This window comes from Camelina sativa, chromosome 12, assembly GCF_030686135.1.
Source record: "Camelina sativa cultivar CO46 ecotype springtype chromosome 12, ASM3068613v1".
NCBI lineage: Eukaryota > Viridiplantae > Streptophyta > Magnoliopsida > Brassicales > Brassicaceae > Camelina > Camelina sativa.
In genome coordinates, this window is record NC_141891.1 from 37077266 (window position 1) to 37098090 (window position 20825).

General features: G+C 37.5%; 2 protein-coding genes and 1 pseudogene across 2 annotated transcripts; all 3 read right to left on the reverse strand.

The window, feature by feature from the left end:
• Positions 1-1194: 1194 nt before the first annotated feature.
• On the reverse strand, positions 1195-5688 carry LOC104730434 (disease resistance protein RML1A). The gene is made up of 2 exons (XM_087477626.1): positions 5056-5688; positions 1195-4948 (listed from the first exon to the last, which is right to left on the reverse strand). Exons 1-2 carry the CDS (start codon positions 5523-5525, stop codon positions 4663-4665), a joined length of 756 nt encoding a protein of 251 aa, XP_087333752.1. The 5' UTR covers positions 5526-5688; the 3' UTR covers positions 1195-4662.
• Positions 3923-4663, reverse strand: LOC109127012 (disease resistance protein RML1B). The gene has a single exon (XM_019231066.1). The coding sequence runs from the start codon at positions 4661-4663 to the stop codon at positions 3923-3925; it is 741 nt and encodes a 246-aa protein (XP_019086611.1).
• An 11820-nt stretch (positions 5689-17508) lies between the features above and the next one.
• Positions 17509-20240, reverse strand: LOC147933219 (uncharacterized; annotated as a pseudogene).
• Positions 20241-20825: the final 585 nt, after the last annotated feature.

A 20825-nucleotide genomic window follows, 5' to 3' on the forward strand; every position in this document is an offset into this window, starting at 1 on the left:
CAAACTTCTGAGTTTAAACTGAGAATCAGTTGGTGAAATCACTGGCCTTGCTTCAAACATCCCAAAAGTTTTCAACACCTTTTCTAAGTACTTTCCCTGAGACAGAATCAATTCTCCCTTCTCTCTGTCTCTGATGATGTCCATACCCAGAATTCTTGAAGCCTTTCCCAAATCTTTCATCTCAAACTCACTTTTCAGCTTGTCCTTGAGATTTTGAATCACAACCATGCTTCCTGAAGCTATCAAGATGTCATCCACATAGAGCAACAAATAAACAGCTTGATCCGTCTGGGTGTCTTTCATGTAGACACATGGGTCTCTACTAGTCCTTTCAAACTGTTGATCTTTCATGAATTTATCAAACCTTTGATTCCAGCATCTAGGAGACTGTTTTAGACCATATAAAGACTTCCTCAATAGACAGACTTTGTCTTCACTTCCCTGTTGCACAAATCCTTCTGGTTGACTCATTAGAATCCTTTCTTCTAGATTTCCATGCAAAAAAGCTGTTTTGACATCCATTTGCTCTAATTCATAGTCCATGTTAACCACAATCGACAACATTAATCTGATGGAAACATGTTTAACCACTGGAGAAAACACTTCATTATAATCAATGCCTTCTTGTTGTGCAAAACCCTTAGCGACTAGCCTGGCCTTATATTTTTGTTTCTCCACTCCTGGTATGCCTGACTTTAATTTAAAGACCCATTTGCAACCAATCAGCTTCTGTTTTTCTGGTTTCTCAATTAGATCCCAAGTATGACTCCTTATATGAGAATCCATCTCCTCTTTCATTGCATTTTCCCATTGCTTTCTCTTACTGCTTTTCATAGCTTCTTCATAAGACTTAGGCTCTTCTGTTTCCAAGTCTTCTGCTACTGCCAAAGCATAAGCTACAAAATCTGCATCTTCAAATCTGGAAGGAGGTCGGATGTTGCTTCTTCTTATCCTGTCTCTGGCTAACACGTAATCATCCAAGGATTGTTCATTTTCAGCTCCATCAGCTTCCTCATTCACTTCTGATTCTTCTGAACTTTCTGAGCTTTCTGAACTTTCTGATGAAGATGTTTCTCCACCTTGAGAAGATGTTTCATCCAAATCAGAATAACTGGTAGAAGGACCTCTGACAAGATTGTTGCTGAAAGACACTCTTTTTTCAGCTTTCTTCAGTTTTCTTAAAGCTTTATCAGCTTTTTCTTTCTTTTCACTTGTATATGTCAAGGTGTCTTTGAACAACTCATTTTCATTGAACATCACGTTTCTACTTGTTGTGCATTTCTGTTCCTTAGGTAACCAGACCCTATATCCTTTAATACCAAAAGGATATCCCATGAAAACTCCTTTCACTGCTCTTGGACTTATTTTGTCTTGAGTAACATGAACAAACGCTGAACATCCAAACCTTTTTAAGTGACTCAAATCTGGTTTTGTACCTGTCCACACCTCCTCAGGTAGCTTGAAACCAATAGATGAATTTGGTGTTCTGTTTATCAAGTAGACTGCTGTTGAAGTAGCCTCTGCCCAAAACTCTTGACCCAATCCTGTCTCAGAAAGCATACTTCTAACTTTATCCATAATGGTCCTGTTCATCCTCTCCGATACACCATTTTGCTGTGGTGTATAGGTACATGTTCTGTGCCTTGTAATTCCCGCTTCTTTACACAAGTTATCAAACTGTGTATTACAGAACTCTAGACCATTATCAGTCCTTAGGAACTTAATCTTCTTCCCCGTTTGATTCTCAGCTGCTTCTTTCCATTCTCTGAACTTGTGAAATGCTTCATCTTTAGTCTTCAGAAAATACACCCATACTTTCTTTGAGAAATCATCGATGAAGCTTACAAAATACTTGCAACCGCCAAGACTTTCTGGAGTAGAAGGAGATCCCCAGAGATCAGAGTGTATATAATCTAATATACCTCTAGTGGTGTGCTTTGCAGTTGGGAACCTTTGCTTGTGAGATTTTCCAAGTACACAACTCTCACAAAAATCCAGCTTACCAACTTCTCTCTCTGGTAAGTAACCTTCCTTCACTAGAACATTCATGTTCTTCATGCTCATATGACCTAGCCTTGAATGCCATATGCTAGTCATGTTAGCTACAGGCTTTGCCACTGAAACTTCTCCTTTTACTACCTTTCCTTGTAGGTAGTACAACCCATCTTTGTATCTTCCAGAGATGACCTTTTGCCCATTTTTGTAGAAGGTGACTACAAAATCTTCTCCTTCATACTTGCATCCGCTCAACTCTAATTGACCATATGAAATGAGATTCCTTCCCATTGTAGGCATGTACCTCACATCCGTTAATATGACTACAGAGTCATCTGGATTTATAATCTTAATCTTACCAATCCCCTTTACTTCACTGTGAGTCATATTACCCATCAAAACCTTGCCACCATCAAATTCTTGTAGGTCAAATAGAGAATCCCTGTCTGGTGTAATGTGAAAACTACAACCAGAATCCATAACCCATTCTCCCTTTGTATATTGAGTGCTAACTGTTAGCACTAGTGGCTGTTTGGGTTCTGTTGCAATGTTAGCTGAACTAGAAGCTTTATTTGATGACCTTTCTGGACATTCTCTCTTCCAATGTCCTTCTTTTCCACAAATGAAGCAGCCCTTGTTGTTTTTATTGTACTTCGGCCTTGACTTTGATCTACCTCTGCTCTTAGATCGTCCTCTCCCTTGTTTGCCTTTTCCTCTTTCAGATCTCTTCTCAGATCTTCCCCTTGATTCAACGTACAAACCTTCATTTTGTGATTTTGAAAGCTTTCCACTTTCTATTAACTCTCTTTCTTTTGATTTTGCAGCGCCTATGACTTCATTCAACTTCAAAGTATCTCTACCATACTTTAGAGTCTCCTTGAGTTGATCATACCTCTCAGATAGTGAGCTCAACAACAGGATTGCTTGAACCTCTTCAGTAACTTCCACTCCTATGTTATTCAGGTCCGCAACTAGCTTAAGGAAATCATCCACATTCTCATCTATACTTTTAGAATCAGTCATCTTAAAAGTATAGAACTTAAGCTGTAAGTAGATGCGGTTAGGTAAAGAAGTCTCCATGTATAACCTGTTTAGAGTAGACCACATAGCTGCTGCTGTTTCACAATGTGTGATCTTCCTTAGTACTTGATTTCCAACGTTTAGTACTATAAGATCTTTGGCCTTCTCTGATTTTTCAAACTTTACAGGATCAATACTTGGAGACAACCCAGAACCTCCACTTGTGCCCGTTTGAGAGTCTCGTTGAGCTATTGTAGCTTCCGCTTCTACAGTAGGTGGATCTTTTAGTAGCTGCTCATCATTCAAGATCTCTTTCAGCCCTAGGACACCAAAGTGAGCCAACATTCTGACCTTCCACAAGGAGAAGTCACCTGTTCCATCAAACCTGTCCACTTCCACCCTAGTGTTACTCATCTTGTAAGTCTCCCAGAAACCCTAGACTTGAATCTCTTTAGCAACCTTACACCAAGCCTGGCGCTCTGATACCACTTGTTGAGTTAAGAGTAAGAATGGTTGCTTGTAAAAGAAACAACACACAAGAATTGATCACCGAGTTCACGGATAACCGCTACGTCTCGGGGGAGAACTCTTGCTCCCAAGCTTCACTATATGAAAGAGAGATTACACACACCAACTACTTGTGAGGTTGGTCTTTGGTTTACAGATTTTGCACAAGAAGAACAAGGATCACCAATACAACAAGGAGGAAGAAGAAAGCTTGAAGAATAAGAAAAACTGTCTCGTTTCTCTCGTATCTCACTTTTTCTAGAAAGCTCCTTTTTGTATATCTTGTCTCACCTACCTCCACTTCTCATATCTTTGTAGATATTTTTAGTGTAGCATATGGATCACATTGTTCTTCTTCATGTCATTTTCGTAGGCCCATTAAAGCCCATAATGTGTGTGTTTAGTCAAACCCAATTAACATCTGTCTACCCAATTGCTGTAGTAGATGGTGGTGCATCTTTATCCGCCCATAAGTAATACGCACGAGAGATCTATCTGCTAGAGTCTTTAACCCATTTCCAACATCCAACTTACTGTCAGAAAGCATAGATTCCACATAACCAACGTCTTCATTGTTGAAGAAGCATGCAATGTGAAGGAATAGAGATTGATTGTTCTTCGTTAATCTGTCATATCCCACTTTTAACACGTTCTCAATTTTTCCATCAAGACTAGCTTCGATCCTTGATAGTTGAAGTTCCCAGTCTTCCTTGCTCTCCTCACGCAAAGATGAACCCACGACACAAAGGCCTAATGGAAGATTACCGCAAAGCTTTGCTACTTTATGGGCAACCTCTTCAAAACCATCTGGTACAGAGCTTTGTTCGAAAGCAGAGAGACAATAAGATCTCAAGAGCTTCTTCCTTGGATGGAAAACATGAATCTTGTGTGCCTTCAAAATCTTCTTATCTTCTGTGGTAATGATGATCCGACTTCCGTCACCGAACCAAGAAAGCTCTCCAGCCAATACCTCTAATTGCGCAAGATCATCTACATCGTCAAGAATGATGAGCACTTCTTGATCGTGTAGCCGGTCTTTTATTGCGTCTAATTTTTGTATCTTCATATCCTCTTGGTTCAAAATCTTAGACAGAAGGTGCTGTTGCAGAGACTTCTTGGATTCAAGGCCATCAACAGCCATTATGTTCGTAGAACCTTCCTTGCGGTCTCCATCATATATTTAAGTATAAATCTGCTAGAGAGTTGTTCATATAAAGCTCCAGCAATAGTAGTCTTACCAATCCCTGCAGGACCGCAAATCCCAATCATCTTCGCCTCATTACTTTCCAAGCATAACAAAGAGTTCAATTTTGTCAAGTGAGCTTCCATCCCCACCATCCTCTCAAAATCCCTTGAAGGTGTAGTACGATTCAGTTTGTTTGAAACATCTGCAGCAATCTTTTGGATCATCTCTGTTTCAGTAGCCCTAATAAAAGCAAGACAAAATGGCGTTGGTGGGTCTAAATTTCAAAAAAATTGAAGCATGGCTTTGAGAAAGATAAAGTAAAAGCACTAAAATTCATTCAGACATACCAGCTACGATAGTGTTCCCCTTCTATGTTTGCGACATCAGTCAAAGCTTTCTTCCAACTCTGCTTCACCTCCTCTGTTCTACCTTGGCAAGTCTTGTCGAAAGCGCTCCCGAAGTCTTCCCTCTGGTTCCGAACATCAGAGGGATCAACTTGGTAAAAAATAGTCATCACAATCTGCTTCTGCTCTTCTTTACACTTGAAGATCTCAACCAGTTCATCTAAACACCAGCTTGAAGAAGCGTAATTCTTCGAGAGCAACACGATCGAGACTCTGGATTCTCTAATCGCTTGTACTAGCTCAGGCCCGATCGTGTGGCCTCTCTCGATCTTTTGGTCATTGAAAGTCGTGATACCTTTGCTTTGAAAGTGGTTGCGTAAATGACTGAGAATCCCTTTACGGACATCTGGACCGTGGAAGCTTGGAAAGACATCGTATCTCCTTATTTGAGTCAAACAAGAAGAAGAAGCCATGACAGAGATGAAAAAAATGTGCTTGAAGTTTAGGAAAGTGTTTTTGGAATGGTTTTTAAAAGAAAGTATGATTGAGAATGCAAGAGTTCGTGTGGCTTATGTAATGAAGCAAAACGCGTTGAAGGAGAAGAGAAATTTCGAAGAAAGTTAACTGGTACTTGCCGGTGGACCCTTAAAAAAAATTAAAGATAAGGAGACGACGAAGTAGTTGACGACTCAATTCATGTTTCGTTATTAGTCGTCGAGGACCAGTGGCCCCCTTTTTTTTGGTTAAAGCTTTTGTCATTTTCCGGTGAAATGAGCAGAGAGATGAAGTAGCTAGCAGAGAGTCAAGTTGGAAGAAGACGACTAATCAGGAAGATTCAAATTAGGGGGTTCTGTTCTCAACCACATACCAATTCTTTGTAAATTTGGTTTGAAAAGTAAACGGGCCGGGGTCTTTTAATTTTTTCTAAATAAATAATCATATCGAATTGACCATCAAGAACCAAAATTTCTTTGCAAAGTTTGCAAACGCTTTGTAGTACTAGTTTAGGTTTTAACAAGAAAATAAATTCTTGTTTTTGGATGTGCAGTTTAGGTTTTATTCCTGCCAATGTTTTTCTGTTGTTGTGACTTACGTGTTACGCTATCGTTTGGCTTCCTCTTTTTTTTTTTATATATATTTAGTTTCTAGTCCTTATTGGTTTGGTGGTTGGCTGGTTGCTGCTACTACTCTCAGTTTCATAAACCCTCTATGGTGGTTTGGTTCCTGTGGAATTACATTGGAAGCAAACAGGTTTGGATATTCAGTGTAATAAACACAAGACAATAACTAGCCCTAATGTGCAATGTTGCTTGCATTCAATAATCTTGTTCTCATTGTCCCAGTAAATGAACTCGAAACAGAACCCCTCGGCCCTTGCTCATGGTCACATCCACTTTGTGACGTATCTTTTGTTGATGAAACAAGTCACCACCAAATAATATAAAACAGATGTTCTGAATTCTGATAGAGAGCGTGTTGAACATCTGATTAAAGACATGCAAGATTACTTTCCTTGATTCCTCCAGTAGTCCAGTTTCACACAATTGCAGCAAATACCTTCAATGATTCACACTTGCTTGAAACGAAGCATTACAAACAATCGAAATGTGACACAGATCAGTTTTCATTTTTCTCTCTCCACCTGACAACTTTTCAAGTCTCATTCCTGTAAAACAATTTGCAGAGACAGTAGGAATGACATTGGCTTTGATTGCTCAGAGCTGACTCCATGACTCGATTAAAACTCTACAAAAGTCTCTAACTTTTTCCCTCAGTTTCATCATCTTCAAAATCTCTGAAATTATCCGTTTGTAGAAAAGATGATTTTTTTCATTCGACAATATGACTCCTGCACAACTAACTAGCTCTGGGATTTCGGTTAGTCTGGTTACGAATTTCAAACCGGAAATAACCAAATTTTTATTTTTCTAAAGGTTATCTGACTTATGATGGTTGACAGTGACACTAAATTGATTCTATGATTTTGTCATATGGAATTGTAAATTCTAGAAATCAAAATACATGGATTTTGAAATAACATGTTTTATCCTTGGATTTAAATCCTTATATTTTACACTTTCGAATCCATTCAAATCCATTTAAAGCATAATGTGGATTTTGAAATCCAAAAACAAATCATTGAATGAATAACATGAGATTTTAACAAGTATTTGTAAATCATGGAACCAATAACCCATCATTTTGATAAGTATTTTAAAATCAATGATTGAATAACACATAATTTTTGTCTGGATTTCTAAATCCATTAAAATCATAGAGTCAATAACCCCCTCAACCAATAAAAGGTTATCTCATCCTCGTAAATATTGATTTTGACATAAATTTATTTGATAGTTAAAATAGTTTATTTAAAAAATATTTACGTCATAGTTGAGGTATAAAAACTATACGTACTTTTTTTTTTTTTTTTTTTTTTTTTTTTTTAATTTGGCCATTTAATTTAGCCAACCGGTCCTTGTGTTCTTCGTTTCACAGTTTTTTTGTTCTTTTTTCTTTTTTCTTTTTAACTTTGAAATTATTGATGTTTAAAATTTTAAGTTTCAAGCAAAACTTAAAGTATATGATCTATACGATACATTCATAAGAAACTAATTGGGTAAAATTTTAAAATAATAATTATTTTTAATTTAATTTAATATTATTATAGTTTTAACTTACTTTTAAATTAGGTTAATCCAGTTTAAATTTTTATTATTCTGTATCTGTTTTATTATATATTTAATACTATTATTTGTTTTATTATTTTTTATTTTTGTTTTTTTGTAGTCGCTAATTTTTTTTCCTCAGTTTCATCATCTTCAAAATCTCTGAAATTATCCGTTTGCAGAAAGGATAATTTTTTTCATTCGACGATATGACTCCTGCACAACTAACTAGCTCTGGGATTTCGGTTAGTCCGGTTACAAACTTCAGAACCGGAATTAACCAAACTTTTGTTTTTCTAAAGGGTTGTATACTTGTATCTGACGTATGATGGTTGACAAACCTCACTCTGGTAAATATTGATTTTGACATAAATTTACTTGATAGTTAAAATAGTTTATTTGAAAAAATATTTATGTTCGGGTTGAAATCAGCATGACGTCATAGTTGAGGTATATAAAACTATACTTTTAAAATTATTTAAATTTGGCCATTTAATTTACCCAACCGCTGGGCCTTGTGTTTTTCGTTTCACATATTTTTTTTTTAACTTTGAAATTATTGATGTCTAAAAATTTAAGTTTCAAGTAAAAACTTAAAGTATATATGGTTATACGAAAAATTCTTAAAAAACTAATTGGCTAAAATTTTAAAATAATAATATCATTAATTTAGTTTTATTTTATTTAGATGATTGTCAGCACAATAATAATTGATCTTTAATTTAGTTTTATTTTATTTAAAGGAAAATACATCATGCAGGTGAAGATGATCCGAACAATATTATGCGGTTATATAGACTATGATTTAGATGTCGCTGACAGTTTCATTTATGTCTGCCTACATCTATGGGAATGCAGTTTGTTTGAGTTGATCCGTTTCTGTTCTGAAGTAAGCAATAAAATATATTTGTATGAAAATCAAAAATATTTTCTGGAAAAGTTTAATAAAAAAAATAAGTTGTAGGAAAGTACTAGTCCTTAAGTCTACTTTGTTGTTTAATCATAAACATAGTTGCTAGTTTTGCAAATTTGCACTTCACTGAAATATAACCAAGATTGCTTTTTCATTATATGGAGGGGAACTTCTTGAAGCTTTACGTTACTCAGACCTGCAAGTTTTGCAATAATCTTCTTCTCCTTGATAATATTTTTTTTTTGTCATATTACCTCATTAGTCATCAGACACACATTCAAATAATCAAAGTCATCGTTATCCATAACATCAAAACCAAACTTGCGGAAAATAATATATTATAAAGAACTCAAAAGAACAAGGATATTATATGGTGTGATTTTTGTATGCTCTCAAATGATCGATCCTTGACATCTCAGCTTTTGCCTCAAAATCTTATTTAAGGATGTCTAAAAGGCTTTTTAGTCATCTCAATCTGATATACTATATAAATTGAAAAATAAAGTTGAATTTTTGATTGGTTCTGTTTTCCAGCATTCATACATACAAAAAGGGTTTTGGATACAAACAAATGTCATGACAGATCTTGTCGGAAAGTTGAGTTGAGGACAAGAACAATAGATGAATTTTAATAATTATTGCAAAGAAAGTTATAAGAATTGTTAAAAATTGTATAAATTTATATACTCACGACTCATTCAAAAAGGCCACTTTAGGGTTGAACAAGGAGGAGAAGCTTTTAATTAAAAACCTTTCTTAATCGCTAAATGATTTTTTTTTTTTTTTTTTTTTTTGAATAAAATGTAAAATTTATTCGAAAAAATACTTTTTTACATCAGAGTGCAGCTTGTTTATATAAGAACATTTAGCGTTGAACTATAAAAGTTTAAAAGATATAAAAAGAATTTGCTGTGGAGGCGGTCATCTTCATCTCGATGCTAGCCAGGCTGCCATATAACCGTTGTCTTGTATGGAGAGCAAGCGGTTTCGGACTTGTCTGTCTAGTTGTTTGATGAGCAAATTGGATGGGATCGGTTGTTCACCATGTCGTCTATTATTCCGCTCCTTCCAGAGAGAGTGGACTGCAGCTTAGAACGCATAACGGAGGAGGAACAGGGTGGCCCGTCCCTGTGATGCGTCTGTTAGAAGAGCTAAGAGTGTTTCCCAGTCCGTGGAGAACGTGGATCTTAGGAGTGTCGAGGTGAGTCCTTTCCAGATTTCGCTGGAGTAAGTGCAGGCGAAGAACAAATGGTCACGGGTTTCTTGTGGGCTGCGACAAAACACACAAGTACGATCAGTCTGTGTGTTCCATTTTTGCATTCGATCTCCTGTCGTAAGTCGGTTTAAAATGGCCAGCCAGACCATGAAGGAGTACTTAGGTGTGGCTGAGGGAACCAAACTCCCGCATACCAACGCTTCTGCTGCTTAGCAACTCTAATGAATTCCCATGCTTCTTTCGTTTTAAATGACGTTTTGTATTTGCCCTGCTTCCCTTTCCAAAGAACAACATCCTCTGTTTCCACTGATCCCCTGTTTCTCAAATCGTTAAGTGCTTCCTCAATCTGATTAAAATGGTCAACTCTGTGTCGTCTCGGTCTACGCAACAGAGCTTCAGCTACAGTGGCATGTATGCTTATGCCCATGTCGATGCAGCCACGGTGACCTGCAACATCAATTAGACGGCCTAAAGGCGACCAGAGATCATGCCAGAAGGAGATACTTGTGCCATTATGAACCTCATATTTAACAAAATCAGAAGCTAGCCTACGATATTTCAGCAGCTTCTTCCACATCCAGGATCCAGCAGTGGAGGAGACAGAGATAGACCAAAAGGAACCCTTCCTGAGAAAATAAGCTCGAATCCAAGTCGTCCAGAGTGAGTTACCTGAGAGAAGGCGCCAAATAAGTTTTAAACAGCTGGCATGGTTGACATCATGCAGAGAACGCAGTCCCAAGCCTCCTTCGTCTTTGGGAAGACAAACATCTGTCCAGGCTACCTTAGCCTTTTTTGCATTGAGTGATGGACCAGACCATAGAAACGCTGAACATAAGCTGTCAATTTCTGCTATGCAAGCCTTAGGTAAACGATAAGCGGACATCCAGAAGTTCGTGAGACTGTGTATGACCAAAGTGATGAGCTGCAGACGGCCTGCGAAGGAGAGATGCCTCGCAGTCCAACTTCCAATTCTTTCTCGAATACGTTCTACCAGAGGAGTGTAGTCAGATGTGGTCATGCGCTTAGTTAAGAGAGGTAGACCAAGATAGCAGACAGGCAGAGTGCCAGTAGCAAAGGGGAAGGAACTAAGAATTTCATCCCGATCACTAGTCGAAACCCCTGCCATATAGAGAGTTGATTTTTCAAGGCTAATATTAAGACCTGAGAAAGCAGCAAATTGGTCAAAGAGTTGCAGGATGCCCTCAATAGAGCTCTTTTTCCCATCAGTGAAAACCAGGAGATCATCGGCAAAACACAAGTGTGTGAGCTTGACATTGTGACAGTGAGGATGGTAGCCCACACGTCGTTCTAAGGCAGCTTTATCAAGCATAGCAGATAAGACTTGCATACAAATGACAAAGAGATAAGGGGATAATGAACAGCCTTGGCGGAGATCTCGCTCACTACAAAAAAGACTCGATAGTTCACCATTAACTTGCACCAAGAAAGATGCTGTAGTGATGCATAGCTCGATCCAGTGAATGAAGCGTGGTGGAAAGTGCAGAGTCTGCAGAATGGATAGCAGGAATGGCCACTGAACCGAGTCGAAGGCTTTAGAGATATCAATCTTTATTGCACTGCGAGGGGAGACAGAGTCATTGTGATAGTCTTTGACAATTTCAGATGCAAGGAGAACATTCTCCATCAGAAGACGACCCTTGACAAAGGCAGATTGGTTGGGAGCAATAAAGTCTGGTAGCAGTTGTTTTAGTCGACTAGCAAGGAGTTTTGATATCACCTTATAGATTACATTACAACACGAAATTGGCCGGTAGTCTCGCATTTCCGTAGCCTCTTTTTTCTTTGGGATTAAAGCTAGTATGGTAGCATTGGTCCCTTTAGGCATGAAACCATACTGGAAAAAGGACTGTATAGAGCTGATAAAATCTTTCTGCACAATAGACCAAGTCGACTTGAGGAATTCAACTGTATATCCATCAGGTCCTGGGCTCTTATCCGCAGGCATGGAGAAAAGAATGTCTCTTATTTCCGTTTCTGTGACCTCTGCTTCCAAATGTGCCCGATCCTGATCAGAACAACGGTAAGGCAGCAAAGAAGATAGCTCTGCTTCTGTAATTCCCTGATAGTGAGGGAGTTTGAACCCTAAGAAAGCCTTAAAAAAAATTTCAGCCTCAACTTTGATCTCCTCTTGCGTGGTAACAAGTGATCCGTCTGCACATCTTATCTCTCGAATCGTATTACGGACTTGTCGAGTTTTTGCCGCATTGTGGAAAACTTTGTTGTTGCCATCTCCCACTTTGAGCCAGTGAAGTTTCGACCGCTGCATGAGGAATCTCTCTTCTAGACCTGAAACAAGCAACCAACGGCTATAAGCTACTGATTCTTGTTTCATGGCGAGCTCGGTTGGGTTCTACAAAGTGGCCATTTGTGCTTTGCATAACTGCGTGTAAGCTTCTTTCGCCTTTTTAACCAAATCACCAAGAGAATCCTTACTAAACTGCTTTAAATGTGGCTTTAACGCTTTCAACTTCTTAGAGAAGCGGTACAGGGCAGAGGTGGAAGGATATAATGGTTCAGTGGCTCCCCAAACCTCCTTAACTAAAGGCAAAAATCTTGTGTCATGAATTACTGCATTTGTGAATTTAAAGGGTTTGTGTGGGCGAATAGTGTCAGCTCCAATCTTTATTCGACACCGGAGATGATCTGAGCATCCCCCAGCTTCAAAAACACTATATGACTGTTGGTACTCAGTCGTCCATGCAGCATTGACTAGAACTCTATCAAGCTTTTTACAGATAAGACCATTGTCGCGTTTGTTACACCAAGTGTATAACGGTCCATGAAAAGGCATATCAGCCAAAGAACAATACTGCACCAACTCCTGAAAATCTCTCATACCCGGCATCACCACACTATGCACTTCATGAAGAGAGTGTTCCTCCAGTTTTAAGATCTCGTTAAAGTCACCAACCACCATCCATGGTTTATTTCTAAACATAGGCGAGTCTTGGTGAGCTTTCAAGTCCTCCCACAGCATTTTTCGTTCCTCTGCAGCGTTAGCCGCATACACAAAAGAGACAAAAAAACTCCTGCGTTTCACCGTCCATGAGGATAGAACAGGTGATCATTTGACCGCTGGTAAAACATGGTGTGAGACGAACATTAGGACCCCAAACAACCCAAATGCGTCCCCTCCTATTTGACATATAGTTAGAGAGGCAGGACCAACCCGGCAACACTGATCCTACTATATTCTCTACTCGCTTCTCTTTTACTCTTGTTTCCAAGAGAGCACCAAACTGAAAACTTCTTTTCTTAACTCAGTCTCTTAAAACGGAATGTTCAGACATTTTATTGAACCCACGAACATTCCAGAAGAAGCTCGACATGGAGTTATTGGTGGGGGGTCCGCCGACCCTGATCCTTGGGAAGCTGAGTGGAGGATGTTGAAATTAACTTATGAGAGTCCTTCGAAGCTCGCGGGATAGATTCACGTGGTGGAACACAGACCTTTAAACCCCGAGTTTTCTACAAAATCGCTAAATGATTTGAGGTTCTACAAAATCAGATCACTCCATGAATGCAAGTTCAAGATCAACTGTAGGCCAAGAAAAGTAGTTCAAGGCTAACTATAGACCATATAAAGAGTTTAATATACCATTTTTTTTAACTTTCATTTTCTGAAATACCATTTCTCGAAGCTTCTATACCCATATACCATTCCTCCTTTTTGAATGACCAAAATGCCTCAATTGCAATTTTCCATATACCAAAGCGACACGACCTGCACCCATTGGAAACCACATCACACCACTTTCAGAATAAAATAAAACATTTAATATTTACTACTTTGCCAAATAACAAAAAAAAAAAAATACATAGTTATTTGTAAAACCACATCGTCGTGTAACATCTATGAAATTCTCGCTATAATTTCTGATCCATCATTAATTTAATTTTGTCCACATGATTGACTTTACTTGCCCACCACTTTTAAGGTTCATGGCAAACCTCACACCATTATCCTAGAATTGCTTTTTTCTTGGTTGTACCAGAGATTGCGGTATTTTTACTGTCAATTTATTAAACATCATGATCATGAGCTAAACTTTGATGGTATATATCACATTAAAGATGGTGCCATCATGGTGGACCTTTCATGCGTTTTGCTGATAAGGTTGTAGGTCAAAATTGCTGAGCTAGAGAAGCCAAATGCTGGAGAAGAAGAGCCTCGGATTGCACGGTTAATAGATAAGACTATCTGGCACCGACTTCTGCTCCTCCTTCGTTCTGGAAACCGGAAATATGAAGACATCCTTGCTTCCTGGTTTGCTACTCGCCTCTAGCTCTGTTTGTTAACTACAAAAAATATTTAGAACACAAACTCTAAAACCCCTTGTAAGAAACGGTTTTTTTGGTGAATAAATTTTACATTCATTCAAAAAAAAAAAAAAGAAGAGCCTCGAATTGGAATAGAGGGTTTGAAGTAAAGAGTCAGAGATGAAGACTCGGTGCCATTCAGAGGGTTCGATATTGAAGAGAAGTCTATAAAGAGAGGAAGCTCACGCCTTTTACGTTTATGGTGGAGAATGGTATTGTGAAGAAGACGCTACAAGTCTTTGGGCCGTGATCGACATGAGATCATGAAGGGAGCTTTGCATTGAGTTTGCCATGAGAGCTTGATACATTGTTCTTAGTTATCGTTCTTGCATCTTGTGTAATCGGTATTGGTAGAAGAGAATAGAGAGATTAAGGTACTCAAACCTTAGACATTTGCCTTTTTATGCTCACAACAGAAGGCACTGCTCCAAGAACCTGGCACTGATTGTGATTGGACCATATGTTCTCCTTGTTTGGACTTAGTTTTGATCTCTGGAGAATCAGTGCCGCGTCGAAATTTTCTATCTCCTACCTAGGAGAAAGAAAATAATGTTAAGCGTCATATTCATGTAAAAAAGATCCTGCAGGAATCTTCCTTGGATAGCTTGATTCACATAAGCTTCTAACGCTGACGCAATCTACATTCTAACCAGAATCAGTTTGCGTTCACTCTGCTAATTGTAACTTGCAGCTCACACGTTGTTCTTATAAAAAAACAGTGTATAGACAGTATCGTTCGTCCCTGAAATTTCAGTCTTCAAACTCAGATAATACATCTCTTTAGAATATTGACAAAGAAATGAAGCCTATACAATGTATTGGGATATGCTTTGTCACAAACTCACAAAGTTTTTGCAAAACAAAACAGATTATCCCAATTAATTTCCATATCTCCTAATACATGAAGTTACTTTCCTAGTTTCCTTGATTCCTCTAGTTTCACACAGTTTGCAGCAATAACAATAGAATCTCTTCAATGATTCACACTTGCTTGCATTTAGGCACTCAAGGGAAGGGACTATAAACAATAGTTTTCATTTTTCTCTCTCCCACTAACTTTTCAAGTCTCAGACATTTTCAGACAGTGGGAATGACATTGGCTTTAATTGTTCAAAGCGCTCTACATGTTTTACTCCTCAAGGAGGCTACGTGTATCGGAATCCTTAGGAGCACATATATCCTTTGGCTGGAACTTGTTTACCTGATGATAGGTTTGTGACTTGAATTGAAAAAAAAAGAGACTATTATTAAAAATTCTAGGAAAAGTTAAGATAGTCAGAAATTTACAAATCAGACCAAGCTTCCTGAAGCAACTCCAAAAATCTGTGTGTTAAGTGTTATCGACATTCTCAACTTTTGGACGCCTCAACATTTCTGATATATTATGGTTTTTGTGGTTTTTAACCATGGTATAAGTGTGTTTTTGAGTCTTTTGATTTGTTTTCTAGATTGTTTTTGAATCTTTATAGGTTTATTTACTCATTGGCACAGATGGAACACAAAGAAGCTAAAAGAGAATGATTTGGAGCATAATCAAAGCATGAATGCTGATCAACAAAGCTGGGACACGAGTTCAAGAGAATGCATCGACCGATGCAATTTCTGTAGCAGATGTTGCCTACAGCTTTAGGTTCACAATCTGAATAGTCATCATATCCATCTTTCAAGATCAGTACACCACATTCAATAATCTTGTAGTTATCTGAGGCAGGTGAATTCCACATGCACTTTCTTGATCGCTGGATCTTTTTCATGGCTTGAGGAGTCAAGGTGATTTAGTTAGAGAAGAGAGAGGTATTTTGTGCTTTCAAAATAATGCATCAGCTCAAATATGTTACTTAAATTACAAGTAGCCCTTTTTCCTATACAAAATGGATATTATTTGTTTTTATGATAGGAGATGATAAGCTCTGGACAAACGCCCATTGTGTGGAACATTAATCACCTTGAGAAGAGTCACTCGTGATTTGAGAAGAACAAATCACGAGAGTTGAGAAGAGTCACTCGTGATTTGTTTTATATTTTCACAAATAATCTTATTTACTTAAATTTCTAATGAAATGTTATATTTATTTAGATTTTTTTGAACTTATGTGCGATGTGCCATTAAATTTACATCAAGTTTTCCGGGTTATTGTTAATTGAAATCTTATTTTCTTCCAATTGTTTATTTTTTAATATTCTCAATCGTATCCGTAGTTCATTTTCTCCTATCCTTAATGAATAAAATTGTTAGGTAAAAGATATATATAAAAAATATTTCATTATCATTGATTTGTTTCAAGTTAAAAAAAAAAATTCCAAACGCAAACGCCCGCAACCGCAAACACTTGCGGGAAGCAGCTTTTGGAATTCAGTGGTTGGGAGCGATTGAGAGCGGTTGGGAGCGATTGGAAGCGGTTTGTGTGATTGGCACCAATCGCTAGCAACCGCTACCACCCGCAAACGCAGCGTTTGCGGGAGGTAGCGGGAGAACCAATCGACACCTAAGTTTACTTTTCTTCTTGGACTTCATTTGTATATGTTGTTTTCCTATTATGGACTTTTTGTATCCTCTGTCATTTTATTAACTCTTATCTCATAACTTTTGATCTGATTAAAGTTAAGAGAAGGGAAGATGATAGAATGTATGTGGCCAAATAATGATTTGGCTTTAATATTAATTTTATTTTATTAAAATTAAATATTAATGTGATTTCTATATCATTAATATATATATGTGACAAAAATTATTACTGATATTTTAAAATTTTATCTGCGTTTGAAATTGCTGGAGGCTTTTCTGAAATCAATGCCAAATAGTTTATCTGGTTAACGACCACACCTTCTTTGTTTCTTAGATATCAAGTTACATGAAGAAAAGTGCATTGTCCTCGATTGGCAAAAGCAGGAGGCACGCCTTAAATCTTGAGGAAGCACTCCCTCGGGAGAAGATGGCTATGGAGTTAATATTACATGAAATATTGACATTAGAGTTAGTTTAAAATATTAAACATCATTAAGGATACTTATAAGTAGATTATGGGTTTTAAACATTACTTCCTAATCAACATATACATCACCTTATGAAATCTCTTAGATACATTATATATGAAATCAAAATTTAACATACTAAGATGTTAAATAACTTGTCAGTGTCTCCAGATTTGTAGCTTAAATAAAAGTTATACAACCAAGCCACATAGTACATATTAAGATGTTTATGATGATAGTGATTAGTGAAACTAGAGAAGAGAAGAGGGTTTTGGAAAATAGTTAAAAGGTTAAGAGAGCGAATTCTTGAGCATCGTCTAGGTACTTGAGACTGAATTTGCCAATTCTCATTTTGCTACTGGGAATGATAGAGCAAGTGCGGCTCCTACAACGCCTCCTGCAGCGGCTGCCGCAGCTGCTATAACAATAGCGGTTATTTGGAGGCCGCCATTTCCACGGGAGAGTCTGCTCGAGATCAGTTTGCAAGACTTGTCAGCTTCTTTGTAAAGAAAACAATTGGCTACTCCTTCAGTGATGGCATTTTCGTTCTACAGGCATGGATAGCAGGTGAGGTCAGATATGAAGATACGGGTGACATTAGCTATATACAGCTTAGAAGAGTTTAATTAAGAAAGGCATTGATTAACTACCTTTATCCTGAAGTTATGTATGGCATCATTGACAGTGAGAGTATCACTCGGTGATGATAATAGTTTGAGGGAATGATCCTTCCATTCGTCTACAAGCTTTTTAAGAAGAGCAACACTAGCTTCTATATTTTTTTATAGAGAATATCCCATTGCCTGAAGCAATCAACGTGTTCGGTCACACACCTGATAGCGGTTGTTGTAGCTTCCTCGGCAAGAAAAGGATTTCCTGTAACTAAACCTTCTCCAGCTAATTTTAAGGAAAAAGTGAATATCTGTTTCACTGTGCTGCTTCCTGGTGCAAACGCTACATCCTTCAACAAGGGGTAAATTGTCCCAAACCTCTCTGTTGCCTGTGCGCACCATGCATGCTTGTGATCAGAATCGACAATCGCATCAAGGTGTTTTTTTTGTTTATATAAACTCCAATAATACTACTACTATTTACCTCTACTCTAGCGGATGACGCAGGGAATGTAAGCCGCACCAAGATCTCAAATGAAGAAGGTGGAATTATCAGCTGATTTTTCTTCCTAACAGCGGCTTCATTTAAAAGTATGGTCCGAGCGTCTGGCTCCGACAAAATGCTGATTTAAAAAGAAAAACAAGATCAATGGTTGTTGCATATTACATACAGTAGAGGAGGGAGAGGGAGATGAAAAGAGAAGAGAAAAAATAAAACTGGACTCACATCTCAACCAATCGCAGTATGAGATCCACTGACTAAGGGCTGTAGCCCTTGTTATTATCGGCTAGTGGTAACAAGTTATTCGCCCATGAATACAAGCCAGCAGATAAATCACTTTTGAAGTAAGCCTGTCACCATTTTACAGTTGAAGGAAAAATTAACAAAAAAACACAAGTTCAGACACACTCGTGGTCCTCCTATCCTAGCTAGTTTAGAAAAATTAAAAATAACCTGAGCCATCGTCCAAAGTATAACCGGAAGCTTGTCCTCGCCGTGATACCTAGGACTGTACCTCAGCATGGGCAAAAGATAAGTCAAAGCTAGAGGTTTACTACGCAACATGATCGCTAAAGCAACAAATGCTGCCACCTACAAGTAGAAAACAATGGAGTACGTATAAGAGAAACAAAAGATAACTGAGTGAGTGAATACAACACCACTCAATATCACAGGAAACAAAATAAACACCTCAGAAGATTTGGAAGAACAAGTAGTAGTATCTTGTGCATGTGCAGCCCAACTAGTGAGAAGGCGACCAAGCGCCCACATAACGAAAGTACAATGTTTATCAGTTTGAAGTTGGTTGATCCAAGCATCTGATGTTTCGTAGACAGATTTAGGAATATGCGATGATGAGACATCATGGGACCAAGGAAATTCCTTGAACACGTTCAACCATTGTGATGATACTTGGGCAAAGACACTCTCAATTATGTTCCAAATCTTCTTATTTAGCTCAATTATGTTCTATCCGTGCCAATGATGTACATAATCCTATAAAAACTCAAAAACAACATAGAAAACAAATAAAAAAACTCAAAAAGCATACTTATATCATGTTTAAAAAACATAAAAACCATGATATATCAAACTCCTTTGCACCAAATTTTGCACATTAATTGAGTGTCATAAAGTGATCTATTTGTTTCTACTTCCCGCTAAAGCATTCTGTAATATATAGCTTGCCTTGTTATAAGTAAAATTTTGAAACATTTTAATTTCCAATTATGTGTTTAAAATAGACGACATTATAATTTCCAAATATGTGTACTATAGGCGTATATATAGTGTTTCTGCAACCGTACGTAACAGGTAACACATATGCATCTCTTTTCAATAACCAACACAATGTTTTTCCCAATGGATATGATTGGTGGGCTCATGATATATCTCTGATAAATAAGCCAAGTTTTCTCACACAAAGCGAATTAAAGATCAAAATAATAGTCTTATTTCCTTTGTTCTACGTAGCATATCCTACTCACACAGTTAGACGACTTTCTATTAGCACTGTTCATATATTAAAAGTTTTATCTCTAGGCTTCACTGAAGTATAGTATAATTTATATGTTATAGCTTGTCCGCCGTTTTTATCAATTATAAAAGGATAGTATATGCATATGAATTAGAAGGCTTATCTATGAAAGGAAGCAATGCGTAAATTCTTTAGAATTAAGTATTAGTTGTCTGAATTGTAGAGTTTTCACTTGTATGCTTATGTCTCATTACAGTAAGAAAAGATCAAGAACAAATTATTAAAGAGTTGGTTTTGTAATATGAAGTAAAATAGAATGTTTTTTCAGCAAATAAATAAAAATATGATAACAACAATATTTGGATAAGATTCATCATCCCTGGTTTATTTTCTTATATTCCCTCTCCATCGGCCCACCTCTGCTTCGTAATTTGCTTTTCTATTCATACCAACTCTGACGTATAGTCTGAGTAGAAAGGGATCATACATTTTTTCTGGCTGGTATTCATAGTAAGGTAAGACATATTCACTAGATCTTGATCAAAATATTGATAGTTGTTGCGACTCATGTTGTAGAGACCGCCGAGGTTATGAGTACTCGCAATCGATACAACATCGTTACTTGGGAACCATACGGGTGTCAAACGGTTCTCTTACAACATTGGAATTTTCGCATCCTTCACATTCACCCAAGACTTTCCAAAACCCACGAATTAGATCCTTCTTCTCCGGTTTCTGAGTGGATTCAGAGCCGGCCCAAAGGCTAGGCCTATGAAGCATATGCTTGCGGCCGCATATTTTATAAAACTTTTTCGGCCCTATTTTTCAAAAGGTTTCTTTAGTCCAGTGGTAATAACCTTCCCTGAAAAGTATGAGGTCTCCGGTTCAAACCTAAGTGCTAACCTTTTATTTGTTTTTTTTTTGGACGGCCAATCCTTTTTTAAAAACGCGGCCAATGCAAACAAAAACGAAAATTAATATGTAGAGTTTTAAGGTTAAAAAAAACGAAATTGATTTAGTTAAATATAAATAATAAAACTAAAACTAAAAGAAAAAAAGAAACAAACCTAAAAA